The following is a 17,199-nucleotide window of genomic DNA, read 5'->3' as shown; positions in this document are numbered from 1 at the left end:
TAAAACATCAATTTCCTTCAGTTCTTATGAACATTAAAAAGACAAACTAGGTTGGCTGAAGACAATGTAAGTGTTCATTAAATTTATGGTTCATTTAATTATTAATTATTAATTTATTAATATACTGAAAATTACATACCTTAGAAACTAATATAGTCAAAGGAAAAGTCATGAAATATATTTATGACAACTTACCCAAATAATACAGAATTATATACCCTACAGCTCCCTTGTGCTCCACAGCTGTTGATGGACCACTTCAAACATGTTTTATCAATCAGGGCCCCAAAATATACTGGAGCTAAAATTCCTCCTGCAACATCATATGAGAAGCTATCAATTCAAGGAATATATTTCAAATGTAGCTATATGGTACTCTACATTTATTCATTTTGGAGTAAGTAAACGTTAAAAAAATTGTAAGACTCTTCCATCAATTTGGTCTAAATATATGCAAGAATCCAAGATTTTATTAGGAATCTCAAAGAGTCACACTATAAAGTAACATAGTAGACATCTTTTATCTGCCCTCACCCTCCCAACATACAATAAAAAAGAAGGAACATTATCCATCTGCAAACTGTTCTTATAATACCAATCAACTGATATCTGATAAAGGAGAGAGGTTGTTAGTAATGTTGGTTCATATGTAATTTTTCTTAGGCAAAAACAGTGGAAACAGAATTGATTTTCCGATTTTAGAGTCTGAGTTCATTCCCTTTTGGATTTTTAACATCTGGTCAAAGTTGGCTGCCCAGCCTTATAGACCTATACAATTAATGTGAATTTCTGTTGTTTCCCACAAATTCAGCTTAGCCAAATTCCCAGAACTCTTAAGCTGCTTTAGGCATTACCTATATCATATTTAGAAGAAAGATCCTCCACTCTGCCTACCTGGAAGAAATATTTCTAGGCAGCAAAGCTTTGGGACCTGCTTACCTTTGTTTCATACTGTGAGAAACAAATGTAACTCCTTGTTCTTAACAGATTGACTTTAACTAGAATCAGTAATCAATTTCTCATTTAGATCATTTGGCTTTCCTCTATCTCTTAGTCTTTTAATTTACCACAAAAATAGAAATGAGTCCTACTTTCTTATAATTACAAATTAATTACTTTCAGTTTTTGAATTTTTACACAAATTCTGAATTTAATATATTTTTCATACCTAGTGTTCGTATAATCAATGAATGGCAACCCATTGCAAGTGATTTCAATTTAGGTGGAACATTTCTGAAATAAGATAAAGACAAAGAAACATTAAAATCTTTAAAATACCAAATTGAGTTCAATATAAATGTTTCTCAGTGCAGTTTTCTTCACAATTAAATGAAAACCCTCAAGTGAACGGCCCATATTATATCATGTACTATTATACTTTCAATCTTTTAAGGCAAACACCTAGGTGATAATAATTCCCTAATTATTTAATATTTTATGACTTGAAGACAGTTTGTCAAACAGTTTTACATTCAATCCTTATGAAATTCCTGTGAGAAAGTGGTAGTAACAGTAACATTAGGATGCCCACGAAGACGATCTTTAACAGGGTCTATTCAGTCATCACAGCCCAGAGCAAAAGAGCAGATCCTTTTATCTAGGTTACCTGGGTACAAGTAGGAGACCTCTTTTGCTTCTTATTTATGTCATTAATATTAACAGAAAATTTTACTAATATATTTCACAAATTATGTAATGCAGCCAGAAGAGTAAAAAAAATTATCTGTATTCCAGTGTCTAGTGTATTTAACTATCATCTTAAAAGCAGAGGGAACATTTGTATCCTAGGTTAGAATTTCACTTGCTCTTGCATTTAGAAAGTTATTTCCACAATTCCATTGATCTGTGTTCAGTGAGCTGTTGATACCATCATCCATGATAATATAATATACATTAAATAAGACAGCATTAAGTGGTGGGCTGAGTTGGGAGAAGTGAGGATATTTCAAAAATCTCACTTTTAACTGAAATATTGAATAATAAAAAATTGTATTCTTTGCCTTGAATTATTTGTTCCAAGAGCTAAGTCGACATGATCATTTAACAAACATTAAGCACCTCCTAGGAGATGTCACGTTAGTAGTACTTGTTCAGGAGAATAGAGAGATAAATGACATTTCATGTCAACTAAGTAACCTGGAGAAATCATTTAACCTTTCTTTTGGATAATAGTGCTTATGTGCTGTGAGAATCTTGTAATACAATGAACTAGCCCTTTGAACCTCATTTTTTTTTTTTACATATACTGTCCTCTTAATCCATACGAGAGAGCTACTATTTGTTGAGCTTCTCAAAGTATTAGAGAAAACTGGGTGCAGTGGCATACACCTATAGTCGTATCTGCTCAGGAGGTTGGGGCAGGAGCATTGCTTGAGCCCAGGAGATGAAGACCAGCCTGGGCAATATAGTAAAACCTCATATTTAAGAAAAAAAAAGTATTTTCAAGAACTTATGAAGTTAAACAAGGCAAAAATTAAATTAAATATAGCATAACACAAAATACATAGCAAACATATATACTAGGAAAAAATAACTTTTAATTACTTTTGGCTATGATAAAAAGAGCAGTGATGCTTTGCTAGTTCTCCTGTGGGAATGGAAGCTATGCCTGTTATTCAAAGAGGTGTTTTCATGCATAAAAGAGAAGAAAAAGTCAGCAGGAAAGGGAAGTTAACTTGTCCATTGAAATGTCTCTCTTATATATAAGATTTCTCAAGGGAGATTTCAGGAAGGGAGAAATTGCAGTTTATTCCTGCCTTAGGTGTCTGATAAGTACCTGAACTGCCTTTTCCCACTATAGTTGATTTTCAAAGGGTGTACTTGGTTCACATATGGAAACACAAGAGGCAAAATGATAAGTTTTATCAACTTAGTATTTCACCCAGGTAGAGAATGAGCATGCAGAATTGGGATGACCTACACATAGGGATAATATTTTCCTAAAAGAGGGCTTTAAAGCTTCCAACAATTCAGTGAAAATGATAAATGTCTGTGATATATTGACATGCATATAACAATCAATCACACAGTCCTACATTCACATGCATGTACACTGACACCTAGCCACATAGTGATGTTCCCTATCCCCATGCCATATTCACATGCTCACATCATTATCATGTAAAGCATTTGTCACTGCAGTGTGACCTCATATCTGATGTTGAACATCTCAGTATTTTGATGGACCTCTCTTAGGATGAATTCTCAAGAAAACACCCCAAGAAGCTAAATATGTTATTTTAATTTAAAGATTGAAGAATGTCTTCTACATACAACAAATATAATTTGAATTGATCCTCTGTTGTTCTACTAACAGTCAGTCATCAGGATTTATTGTTTCTGGAGATAATTATCAGTAAGACCTAAAAACTCTATCAATAGACAGCATAAGGAATGCTTGTCTTCCTGTATGCAAAAGATTGAAGCAAAGCTCTGCTTATTCCTAAACAAATCCAAATCACTTGTGTATATATATATATATATATATATATATATATATATATATATATATATATATATTAAAAAAAAAACTCTACCCTCAGGCTGGGGTGGTGGCTCAGTAGTAGCGTGCTTACCTCACGTGTGTGAGGCACTGAGTTTGAGTCTCAGCACTGCATTTAAATAATGAATAAAATAAAGGTCCATCAACAATTAAAAAAAATTTTTTAAAAAACCACTGCCTTTTTTTGGGCCATTTAGAGTTAATATTTAGTTAGTTATCAGATTACATGATGCCTCACATCCCTGGGTTACCAGTAGAATCCCAAAATTTGGATCTTCTTTAGGTATCATGACTCACCTTTTCACCCCTAATCCCATCCATTATCCTACTTCTTTTTCACCACTTAAGTCTTTTCATTTTGCCCACTGGAATTGTAGTCTATCACTAGCAAAATGGTTAGACCTAACGTTCTTCACAGTCCTTCCACTTTCTTGTTCTAAAGAAAGCCTGTTGTCTCCCTGTGACTCTCTTTCCAAGAGATGGTTGTTTTTCTCCCACACCTTGTATGTGGCTGGGCTTGAAATGTATGTGTCCTTCCTGTGCTTTTTACCCCTTTCAGATCCAACTATCTCCTCTGAAAGCCATCTAGCTCCCCTAAAATGCTGTAACATCAGATTCCCAAACCTCCTTGTTGAAGGGATCAATTGCCTTGCACACCACCACTCCCATCATTCCTTGACAATTTTAGTTTTAGGTTCTCTTTCATTTTTTCTAAAACTCTCTGCCACTTTACTAGTTATTTTCATATCCACACACAGTCCTCCCAATAATCTTCCACTTTCTTGACCTCTTCTCTTCAACACCTTACCTGTCTCCTCTACCCTAGAGTCAGACCAATCAGTACACACTTTTCTAATTCCCCATTCTGAGCATCCCTCTCCTCATAACTACCCCCATATTTTAAATTCACTCCATGTAATATACTATCCCCAAACAGCCTGAACCCCACAGGACTCTTCAGAATCTTGACTCCCCCAATGGTTTCATGGACAGTCTCCATTTTCACCTCTTCACTTCCTTCCTCACCATGATGTTTCCTTTGCATACACGCTGGAAATTTTTGTTCTTCTCATTTGTTGTTGTATAATCAAAAATATTTTCATTTACCCTCTGCCTTTCCTACTGCGCTGTTTGGAGGAAATCATTCAAAAAATACTGGCTTGGCTAATTTTAAATTCATAAGCACAAATCCCTGGTAGTGTCTCCATACAAACCAATTATATTTTATGTGTTTATTTTCCCAGATGTATTGTTTTTTCTCCCAGTCTTCAAGACTATTCACTCACATTTCCTGATCTTATTTCAAACTTTTTCTTCTTCATGCTCAGCTGATTACCTTAATTTTTATTTCAGAAAAAAAAAATTCTAGTATTTCAGAAAAAGGATTCTAGAAAAGGATTCTAGTATTCTTACATAACTAAGACTACATATTTACTTGCCTTTACCAACATGGACTATCTTCCCTTTGATTACAGAGTAAAATGGTGTTCTTGTTCCTTCTTCTTTCTTCTATAAAAGTTCTCTTTCCTGTGTTATCAGCTTCCTTCTCCTCTATCGGGTAAATGTCATCAGCATGCAATCATGTTATTATATCTAGCTTTAAACATAAACAGAACTCTTGGTGTCACAGCCTTGCTGTCTACCACACCTTTTTTCTGCCTTTTTTTTTTTTTTAAAAATAATACTGCTCTTAAAAGAGTTTTCTCTACTGGCTAAGTACATTTTCCTTTCTTGCATTTTCTTTTGATGCTTTTTAAAACAGCCTTTAACCCTCCTATTTTCATAAACTATTTTTGTTAAGGCTAACAGTTACCAGCACATCATGAAATACAAGGGTCACTTCCTAGTCCCTAACTCTATGATTTCTCAGCAGCCCTGGACACAGTAGCTCACACCCTCCTTCTTAATACTTTCTTCATCTGGCTTCTGGGTCATGGCCCTCTCTTAGTGTTTCTAATGCCCCATAAAACTTCCTTCTCAGTTTCCTTCACTGGTTTCTCTTCCTGTTCTTAATCTCTGAAGTTAGAATGCCTGGGTCTTGGTGTTAGGATCTTCTTTCTATCTGAGTGCAAATAGAAAGATCTCAGCACTGTCATAGTTTTAAATACCATCTGTATGTTCCTGCTTCCAAAAAAATGTGCCTCTGATTCCAGTGTTTTATTTTTTTCTCTATGTCAGATTATATATGCAATGCTATCACTAGATATCTCACAGATTTCTCAGATTTATAGAGATAGAACAGGTCCTTGCTTTTCCACTTCCTCCAACCTGTTCCTCTCTTGTAAGGGTTCTGACAGTGGAAATGTACAAGACAGTGAATTTCCTCTGGTGAGAAAACTTTCAAGTAATAATAAGGCATTTTTTCCCCACAATTGGAATATTCTGCAGTTTTTCCATGAACTAGTAAGATAACTAATACATGTGCAATGCCTAGGTGCTATATCAATGCCCTGCATGAGGAGGCTCTGTGCTAGACTCTTATCAGCCTCAACCTTGATCTCAGGCACAGAGCTCCTTGGAATAAAGAAACTCTCTTGTTAGACAACCACAATGCTTCACCAAGTTCTGCTGCACCTGAAGCTGTCCACATAATAGTAGCTTTAAACGATGGACTTTCTTGAGAGCTACACAAAGCTCCTAACATGTGCACGTTGAAACTATAGTATGTAACTGAGGAATAAGCTGCATAATGTTGTCAACTCTATAACCTGCCTAATGACACAATGAACAATAATGTACTACTAATGCCAGTGGCCTAATGTAACCTATTGATATAAATGAAGCCGGCAGCTTGGACAAGGAGACATTCTGCCCTTCTGCCTCTGAATCTTGCTTCTGTCTTTTTTAGATTTCTTTACATTTTTGATTTCTTTACACTTCCAAGTCTTTACTTTTTGCCCAATAGTACATGGGCCTCCCAGATATTGGACCAGAACCTTGAAATCATCCTCAAATTCTCTATCTCATATGTTACATCCAACTTATCAGCCAATTTCATTTGCCTTGGCCAAAAAAAAATAAATAAATAAGAAAGCAAAGGAAGAACAAAGAAGGAAAGAAAAAAGAAAAAAATGACCGAAATTCAAACTTTTCACTTTCCACTTCCTTTACCATCACCATCATCAATGAACCCCCACCTTGTCTACAACTGGCATAGCCTTCTTTTATCACTTATTGTTTCTTGCCTCCATAAAATTATTCTTTCTACAGCAGTCACAGTCAATTAGGTTTGGCATGTTACTACCACATGCTTAAATCTATCTGGTGCCCAAATGTTTTCTTTCAATGAAATCAATAGATGATTCACACTGACAGGCCTACTAGGATACAAGGTAATGTAAAATGAAGAATTCTTTTAGAATCTAGAAAGATTCTTTTACAATTGAAGTGAAAGTCAATAATTCTATCTTAATATTCTTAGCAAGAAGAAAAAATATGGAATCTAGATGTCAGAAGAATCAGAGGCAAAATCATTATTAATTACAGCATCAAATTATCACAATAATCCTAAAGAATATGCATTCTTAAATAATTAAGTAACAAGATATGAACTTGGGTCCCAGATACATTATGAAAAATATGTATATCATTAGGTGTCTTTATAGTGCAGTATATATGAAAGTGGTTCAAAAAGTCATACTCACTTCATAAGCAGCATGACAAATGAGGCGGATCCCAATGCATTGCAAACAGAACTTATGACTTGTGCAGTTAAATAGAAGTAATATTTTTTTTTACAATTATCATCTCTTGGGCATTCACCCAAACGGGCTGAATAATTTGTGTTCTGGAAATTAGACCCTTCGATACAAGTACAGTTATGAAAGACCTGAAAAAACAGTTTTGAAAATTACAGAAAACATTTTTAAAACATGACAATGCTATAGATGCCTTTCATTATATTTAAAGAGATCTTATCCATTCAAACTAAAATATTTACCATTTTAAAAAAATTCTAAAAATACAGTTGCAGAATACAGTCAAAATAGTTTCCTGGATTTTTTTTCTAGATAAGAAAATGCAATTCACAGTTAAAACTTAATTCATTTCTAATTTTAAAGTTAGGAAATAATTGAAGAAATTAATGCTTGAAACTCTGTATATAAGTTCCTGTATATACTTTTCTCTGTATACAATTTCATCATTTATACACATTTTTCTAAATACTTCTCTTTCGCCCAATTTTACTTTTTATAATATGACTACTCATTCTCTTTGACAATATCTACAAAGTGTCCCTGATAAAAGGATTACACTAGAGAATATAGAAATGTAATAGTTTTTGGAGGGCCCAAAATTGAAACTAGAGTTACCCATAAGAATGAGAAAAGCCCAAGGGAAATGAAGCCAGGCAGGGGTGCTGAAATTCTGTTTTGATAAGCAAAATTGACATCCAAAAGTATAGTGACAGATAATAAAATAGAAGATATATGGCCAGAAAGAGTCAACATAATGGAATGTACTAACAGTTGGAGCACAGAAAGGGAATGCTTAGAAATATGATTTTAGAAATTTGATCATGCAAGTCATTTTCATAGATAGGTTGCTTTAAAAAAATCTTTCTGATTCTAGGCTAAACTAAAGTTTAAAAGAAGTTAACCTTGAATCTACTGCTAAGTTCAATTACTAAAAGAAGAACTGAGGAATAATTTGAATCCATACTTGCATGATTCAACAAGCTTTACTTTCCTGGGTTTTTACTTTGTTACTTGTTTTTCAACTAGGAATAAAATTAGAGGATTCCTCTACTGAGCAACTATATTAGCCAATGAAACAAAACTTTGATATAAATATCCTTACTTCAGAAGAGATGGGACAAATAAAAAACTCTTCTAAAATAAAAAGTTAATTAAAAGTAAAGAGAGAAGTGTTATTATTACTAAGAAATTAGGCGAAGACCTTGTAGGTAATTTTTAAAAGGGAAGATAATGTGACCATGGTAGGTAAACAGAACTCTCTTGAGTTTTCTAATATGCCTTCTCCAGGCTTTACCAAATGGACAAAATAAGACCATGGGTTCAATGGGTGCCCTCTCAGTGAAAGGCACTGTAGCCACAAATGTGAAATGTAGGATTTTAAGGATGGTCTTTGAGCCATATTTGTCCAAGTTTCTTAAGTTGTGGCCCAGCTTCAGAGAATCTAGGGTGCTTAATTCTTCAAAGTTTTTCATGCCTTTCCATCGTGTAATTAGAATTGTAAGTAAGAGAATGGTGAAAAAAATTGGAAATCAGCCACAGATATGGCAGAAAGCAATGATCATAGTTGGTTATATTGCTTATGTTGGTGATAAGAAAAGGGCCCAGGAGATGATTCTTCATATTGGTGAGATGTTGAGTAGATTGGAGGTATGAGAAATTTCACAACTGATCTCCAACTATTGAGGAATTGCCCAGGGAGCTGGGCAGAACCCATAGCTCACATAGAAGGGAATGTTTTGAGCCTTTGGTTTTGGGGAACTCCTAATTAGAAGATAAGAAATGGGCAATAAATGAGCACGAAACCATGATTATTTCTTGGAAAGTCAAAAGGATAGTGAGTCCAGAGTTAAACTCATCAGAATCTCTATACAAAATTGTATAGAGATTATTGTTCTAATAAGGCAGGTAGTGCTGAAAAATGAGCTGCTCAGGACTTTCCCCTAACTTCTGAAAAGTAAAGTAATTCTAACTTAACAGAAATCATTGCTTCAGTAAAATGAGATGCTTCCTAGGGACCCTAAATGCATTCATATTCCAGAAAGGTCATATTCTTACAATCTCAAGGCAAAAACAGTAAGGTACTCTCAAATTAGAGTTCACATAACAGATAAAGCTGATTGTGTTCCAAGCAGGATGGTATATGAAGTTTTGTTCACACAGGCATCAGAAAGACAGATAATACTGGAATCTTTTTCTTATATCTTTTGCTAAGTCTAATCTGTTATTTTGATTAAGAATAGGAGAGAAAGTTAAAAATTAATACTCACTATAGACTTTTTCTGGCCACTTGAAGATGTGCATCCTGCTAGACAAGGTGAAATGTAAGTTATTCCATTGTCCCCACAGATGGGTTCCCATTGATCTTTATCACAATTGCAGTCTGAGTTGCAATAAGAATGTGGTACATCTATATGAGATGCCACTGGATTAATTCTGGAAATACATGATAGACATATATCAGAAAGAGAGAGAAAAGAAGAGGAGGAAGGAGGAGGAAGTAAAAAAGATGAGGAGGAGGGGAAGGGAAGTGGCAGAGAAGACAAAGGAGGAAAGAGAACAAGAAAAAAGAAATTAGAGAGTGAGGTTTTCTTTTCCTTTTTTTATTTTTTTTTAAAGTTGGAGAGAGTTAAAGGGACTATGCCAAAGCAGCAAAGTTGTTGCTGCTGTTGTTTTAATGCTCATTCACTTTTTCACCCTCCATCTCTATCAAGACATGATTTATGACCTAGAAAAAGTAAAACTTAAAAAAGAAACCAGAAAGAATATGTGGCAAAGAATACTTAGGCAAAAAATCTTGGTATTCCAATCAGGAAATTTCACATTAGATGAATCATTTCTTTTTCCTGAAACTTGATTTTTCTTCAGTAAGATAATGGCATTAAACTGAGATTCCTCCCAGCTCACTGTAAAAAGTCACATGACTCCATACATGTTATTTAAGTAGGTTGAACTTTTTAAAGAAAATCTATATTTTAACTTTATAAGGGAAGAATTCTTTGTGGTTAAAGCAGAACCAGTAAGGATCAATTTTGAGAAGTAAGAAAATAATAAAATCAGTTGTGAAAGACTAGAAAAACTCCATATATTTTTAAAATGAAGTTATAACGTGCTTTATAATTTATTATAAGATATAAATTATAAAATGTAATTGTATAACATGACTAAAGTTTTAAAATACATATTTATATAGTTGATTTTCTACTTAGAGATTTTAGAAATTGCTCTTTTGTTTTTATAAAAATCTTGATAATAATTGAGGATATTCATTTTAAAGGAGGCAATCAACAAAATTATTGAGAACACTGCCATCTTTCAAATACTAACTTTACTGTGCAGTCCTGCTCAGTGATGTTTTAGTCAACAATGGACTACACATACGAAGATTTTACCACCTAGCAATGCTACAAGTGTCTTGGACTGTGTTTACACAATGATAAAATAGACCAATGACACATTTCTAAAAACTTATATTTGACTATACTTAGACAACCCATGACTATACTTGCTCCATTAAACTGACTTTAGGCTAAAGCCTGTCCTCACAACCAGGGAGCCCTGGGACCTAAGGGTGTAATGTACAGTCAGTCTGATGTTGTTGTGTGGCTCCAAGCAAGGAACAGTTTCTCTAAGTCACAATAAAGGAAGAGATAAAAGCAGGTTTGATTGCATGATCCATAAGTTTCCTTTACTTTTGAAATTCAAAGCTCTAGGTGCACTGTATTTTGATTTGCTATAATAGTAAGTATTGGTGGATGGGAACGATTGGCAGTCAAGATTAGGAGCAGGCAGAAATATAATTCAAGATTATTTTGCCAAGCCTCCTAGAATGGTATGATGTTTAGGTAAGGAAACATGGAAAAATTTGATGAATTAAAATTGGCACTTCAGAGATCCAGACTTTGAAAACTCAGAACCAACAGTAAGTAGCACTAATGTGCATGGTTACTCAACTATGATCCAAGGATCTTTGTTGCTTGGATGTGAACCTTTCTAATCTTAAATTGTTAGCTATATTCATGAGATGGTAAGTCTGCATAGGAATTTTTCTCCTGATTTGGAGTGGGCTGAAGTACTAAAATACTTGACATAGTATGATAATAATAGCAAAGGTTCTCCAACATTTAATATGCAATTATATGCAGGATATATAGTAATTCTACTTAGAATGAAAACACCACCAGAAGACACAGTTTCAGCTTACAGAAAGCAAGAATTCAGTACAATGTAAAGAAGTGTTCTCTTTTTCAGTTTGTTGAACATCAAAATGTAATGTAGATAAAGGATGTTAAGTCACTTTTGGAGAATGTCATTTGTATTACACTCAAAATCCATCCAAGTTGGTAGTGGTTAAGACTAACTATTTTGGAGCCAAAAATCCTCAAATTTGATCCAGTGAGAGTAAGTAAGATCAAGTTAAGACATTGCTAGTCATATAATCTGTATGTCTCCAAGCCTTACTTTCCACATCTATAAAAATGGAAATAAAAGTATCCCTCCTGCATTGTAAGCATCCTGTAAATTATAATTATTATTACAATTACAACCTATGTAGTTTTTCTTTAAGAAATATCTTTAGAAATATACATTTTAAGAATTTCTAAGTTGAAATTTCTCTCAACTAAAAAAAAAGTTTAACTAAAACTTCTTTGTTCTCTATTTTCCTCAGTCTTTTCATTGGATAGTTAACACATTATGCAGTTGATATAGTGATATATACAAACCCATCATAGGTCAAGGTTAGGCCGGCAATTGATTTGTTTTCACAAAGTAGACCAAATTTTAACAGAAAAAACAAGAAAGACATGAAATAAGTAAAAAATGAAAATTTGGCAATTCCAATCAAGGTCAATTTGAGTTTTTTAATGATATATCCTCCTAAAAACATTCCTGTTGCCATAGCTGGTAAGGTTATGAGTCCTAGAAATAAAAGAAAAATTATAATTACATAAATACGCTTTTAATATGTCTTTATATATGAAACACATTGTATATCAACCAAATTCATCCCATCCCATTACTTCTTAAGGGGAAGGGTGACAGGCAAAATGGAAAGAGAGGGCAAGTTTATCATTTGGGAGAGACAAAAATAATTGTTTCCTGCCAAAGATGAGGATTTGGTCTCCTCAGTATTAAAAAGCAATTATTGATAATATTTGTGTATCTGAACTGAGAATTTCTATGAGGGACTTCCCCCACTCCTAGAAAACGATAATAATATACCATTTTTCTGCTTGTGAAACTTTGATCCTATCATCTAAAATCCTTTACATCTTACAGAATGAAGAATTCTAGCCCTCAAAACCCACTCCAATATTTCCCAGTGATTTAGAATTAAATACTGAAATTAATATCTTATCTATTCATAAAACCCATGAATAAATAGGTAGGTCTATTATATATATAGTATTAAAAATGGTTGATCCCTCTTTTAACTTTTCCATTCCATTGTCCAGTAAAGTTATTTAAGATGAAGACTCCTTCAACAAAAAGTTTAGTTTAGGTTACTGGGAGTCAAAACTTAACAGTGTTTACAATGTTTTGGGGAATTCATTTTCAAATCATCATTTTCTTTGTTACTTATGATCCAGTTTTATACCACTTGATAAATTTTAAATTCATCAAACAACTACTGAATATCTACAATGTTTTCACAATACTGGAGTTGTGGAAAGAATAATATTAGAAAACATTTCCTCAGCAAGTAGGTCTTATAGGTCACTGAAAATAGATAAACAGAAAATACTCTTTAAAATATGATATTTATTTTGAATTGTGCATATTTTGGTGGTACATTTAAATTGTTTCTCCTTTTGGAACCATCAATGTCCTGGTTTTTATAAGTAATTAAATCCTGGTTTCAGAGTCCATAAATTACAGACTATATGATTGTGCTACAAAATGGTTTGTCTCAATATCTCATCACAAAATTACAAGATCTAATTATTCAGGTACCATGTCTAAATGTTCCATTTATGTACACCTTTTCCTTTAGGAGCTATATAACATGAGATGCAACTTTCAGTGCAATAAAGTAAAGATATCAGATTAACAAATTCAATAAAGTTTGAGAGAGAATAAATAGAAATTATTTACTAAAATATAAAGTTACATTCACAATAAAATGTCACTTGAAATACACTGATTAGTAGTACACAATCCATAAAGCAAATAGGTAAAAAATATGTCTTACCCAACAAAATATTAGCCTGAGATGCTGATTGACCATATTGTTGCTCTGTGTATTTGAATGCATAAGTAAAAAAACCAATAAAGCCACTTATTTGTAGCAATGTCAAAATCAAGAATATAACATAAAGGTGATTGGTAAGGAGGAGTTTCAAAGACTGGAAAAAACCTTAAAATTATGAAAATAAAGAAAATATTACAACTTAAATATATACTAATCTTTTATACTACATAAGATTGAACATTACTTAAACACATAATAAATAAGTATCAGTAGACTGGCATTCTACTGTCATAAGTTATTTGTTTGTTTTTGGGTGGTCCTGAGATCAAAACCAGAGCCTCATACGTGCTACACAAGAACTCTGCTAGTGAGATTCATCTGCAGCCCTCAACAGTTTTTAAAAACATAATCCTTCAATATTTCCAGAACATACATGAATATTTATTTGTTTAGTTCATTTTACCCCCTACCCAAAATTAAATCATACATGCATGCTTTTTTGTAACTTGCTTTGTTCACTTAATATTTGGTTATTCTGGGCACTTAACCAATATATTACATATTTATTTATTTGTTCATTTAACAAATAAATATTTGGTTTTCAATTCAATTAGGTACTAGCCAATACATTAAGTGTTCAAGTAAGAATATACATACAATGTCTCTTATTTATCAGCATTTAATAATATAATCATTATATTAACAATATCATTAATTATTCAACAGAAATTTAAATGATAGCATAATCCAAAACTTCACAAAAATAAGGTTAAAAAATATTAAATATAAATATAGTATGAGAATTCAGACATCTTGTTACCTGGTATACAGCTTTTCTATCATAAAATACTGACTCAGTAAATCTGGAAATATCTTAAATAGAACCTTAGTTCTACTTAAGAACATGAATCATGTGTCTAAAGATACAAGGAGAACCAGGATATAATGATGTTGTGTCTCACGTGACATTATGGCAGGAATCACACAACTTCTGCATACAATGAGGTGTGTAACAAAATTACAACTTATCCATGGCAGAATTTATGGGATATCCATCTGTGATTACCAGGTCAACCAGCAGTTAACAGTAGGTAAAGGGAGAAAGAACTACATAGGAAAGCAATAGGAAGTTTCCGAGTCAAGTAAGACCAAACCAGACATTGTTATTGAGAAATAGATGACATGGTCTTTAAAAGACCTTGCCCTTTATGTGTTTAAGATTTCCAATGGATATAATCGTTGATATGAACTAAGATTTCCATCTAATGTCAACTAAAAAAATAATTTTATATACTTTTTATAAGAAGAAAAGAGAATTGTGGCAAAGGGCACAAAGAGAAAAAAGAAGAGGGCATTTTTTTTTTTTAACCAGGAATGAACAGCATTTAAAATGATTAGGCCAAAATACTAAACTTCTCTCTTTAGCATTCCCCAGATCAGAAAGACCATCACTGATTTGTGAGCCATTCTAAATGAGCTGTGACCTTTGATTAAAAGCAACACGAGGCTATAAATTCATCAAATCAGTTGTATTTTGGAGGTGACTGAGAACATAGTTGACATCTTGACTGAACTTCCACACAATCATGATCCAATAAGTATCTTTAATAAATGGATCAATAAGTAGTTCAAGTGGCATTAAGCTGATTGCCTCAGAAAGCAATTGTTTTCTTTGGGACTGTTCTCAATTTTTACACACTGTTTTCTTTGAACTGAAATCTTGCTTCTTTCCTTCAAACCAATCAACCTTAGTTCTACTCAAGAACATGTAGAATAAATACAACAGTTTTCCTTCTGACCTTGTATTTTTAGTTTTTTCTTCTATTCTTGCTAGGTACAAAATTAAGGTCCGCTTTAACTATTTGGGTCACTATCCTACAAACATAGTCGTAATTATAGCTGATGATTGTAATTGTCCTATTTTTTAAAAAAAAATTATTTATTTATATTTAGTTGTAGTCGGACACAATACCTTTATTTTATTTATTTTATTTTTATGTGGTACTGAGGATTGAACCCAGGGCCTCGCACGTGCTGGGCGAGCGTTCTACCACTGAGCCACAACCCAGCCCCATAATTGTCCTATTTGGCAGCTTTATTATTCTTTTTTTGAGGGAAAGTAGTCAAACCTAGTTTCTATAAATTTAGACAATCTGTGGATGTTTATGGATTTGATCTGGTAGAGTAGAAGCAGCCTGTGCAAATGAAAATTTTCTGGATATGCTGTCAATGTGCCTGTTAAGTTTCAAAAACTTCTAACTCAGAGGTGTGCTGGGACATAATGAATAATGAACTTTGGGAAGTAAGGCCTGATTTGTAGTATTTCTCAATTTCCAAGGGATAAATTCTCCTTCTATGGCCAATTCAAGCTACCAATGTAGTTGAAAATTTAACAATGGTTCATGAGCCAACACAACCTGGCTCCAGCATACCATGGTTGTTAGGTCAGAGTAATGGAAAGAAGGAAATAACAAATGGATAAGTGGAAGAATTGATGACAGAAAGAATTGGGGCTATCCTTGAGAATTTGTAATTCCATTTCAATGTCAATTTGAAAAGGTATCCAAGGCTTTAGGCATTGCATTGTTTTGGATTTTAGTATTTCACCATTTCCTTCCAATCTGAAAATTGCTGTCAACACGTCATTGTTTCGACTATTTTTCTTTGACTGTTGGACCATTCTCTTGGTTATTACTTCTATGCGGTTGTCTACAAGCCCCCAGAATTTATGTTTGAAAGGGAAGACTTGTTATCAAATAGTAGAGGATCCTAATTCATATTATTGACTCCAATGATTTCAACTATTACTGTTTCTACTTCATTTTTTAAGATCTTGATAAACATTTTTAATACAATTACCAAGAAAAATAATTAGTCTAATCACCAGACAGAAATCTTTCCCAAGTTCCTTCTCCTTAATCCATGTCTCCACCTGAGAATAGTTAAGTTTAACCAAACCAAAGTACTTAAGGCTGTTAATGCAATTGTCTGAATAATTCTCATTATTAAGTAAATTATTGGAAATAATTATAAATTTTTGGAAAATGGAGGCAATGTCCAATCACTAGGACATAGTCTAGTGCTTAGAATCATTTGCTAAATAAATGAATGAGTGCATTAATGAAATAGTATAAAATTGTTATCTCTTACTCATAGGCTATACTACATAATTTGAAATAAATATATTGTCTTTGGCTTACAAAGAACAGATATTTTAGCCTTTGGCTGTAATCTCCATGCTAATGGCCACAAATCTGATCCTATTCAGTTTTTCATATGCTCAGGAAGTATTTACTAATTTTAATAGGGGTTTAGAAAAATAACTTAGCTAGATTAGATGTACAAGAAAAATAACTCCATATGATTTAGATATGAATTATTACTTTAGAATATTCACTCTTCCCTTTCATTGAAATTAATAATTCCAAATTGACAAGGACTGTGAAATACTTACCATCTGTATTTATAGTAGTCTTTTTCTCTCGGTTGGTCAAATTAACTGTTTGAGTCCTTTCTTCATTTGTTTTGAGTACATGCAAAGATGCTGAAACTTTCCTTTCTTTCTTTGATTTATATGGATTTTTGTGTAGAAAAAAGAATGGTATGGAAGAAATAATGGATAGGAGTCCAGACATAAGGAAACTAAGCCACCAAGCACCAACCCATCGAGAGTCCGTGGGAGTTATTCTGATGCTGCCTAAAATAAATTAAAGAACCCAGTAAAAAATAATTTTGAAAGATAATAATATCTAAGCAATAATAACAATGATTGCTGTCCTCCATAGACAAAGAAAGTAAACTGTATTTCA

General features: G+C 33.1%; 1 protein-coding gene across 1 annotated transcript in view; it reads right to left on the bottom strand.

Annotated features, from left to right (window-relative positions):
• The window catches only part of LOC143398403 (solute carrier organic anion transporter family member 1B3-like), an 83,751-nt gene that overhangs the window by 18,612 nt on the left and 47,940 nt on the right, over window positions 1-17,199 (bottom strand). The window contains exons 7-13 of the mRNA XM_076855348.1: window positions 16,845-17,087; window positions 13,391-13,555; window positions 11,922-12,117; window positions 9,468-9,633; window positions 7,147-7,331; window positions 1,169-1,233; window positions 196-313 (exon numbers count right to left, since the gene is read on the bottom strand). Coding sequence (XP_076711463.1) covers window positions 196-313; window positions 1,169-1,233; window positions 7,147-7,331; window positions 9,468-9,633; window positions 11,922-12,117; window positions 13,391-13,555; window positions 16,845-17,087 — 1,138 coding nt within the window. The remainder of the gene's footprint in view (window positions 1-195; window positions 314-1,168; window positions 1,234-7,146; window positions 7,332-9,467; window positions 9,634-11,921; window positions 12,118-13,390; window positions 13,556-16,844; window positions 17,088-17,199) is intronic.

The sequence above is a fragment of the Callospermophilus lateralis genome, chromosome 4 (genome assembly GCF_048772815.1).
Source record: "Callospermophilus lateralis isolate mCalLat2 chromosome 4, mCalLat2.hap1, whole genome shotgun sequence".
Classification (NCBI taxonomy): domain Eukaryota; kingdom Metazoa; phylum Chordata; class Mammalia; order Rodentia; family Sciuridae; genus Callospermophilus; species Callospermophilus lateralis.
Note: the sequence above shows the minus strand (reverse complement) of the source record. Positions and strands in the feature narration are given on the sequence as shown.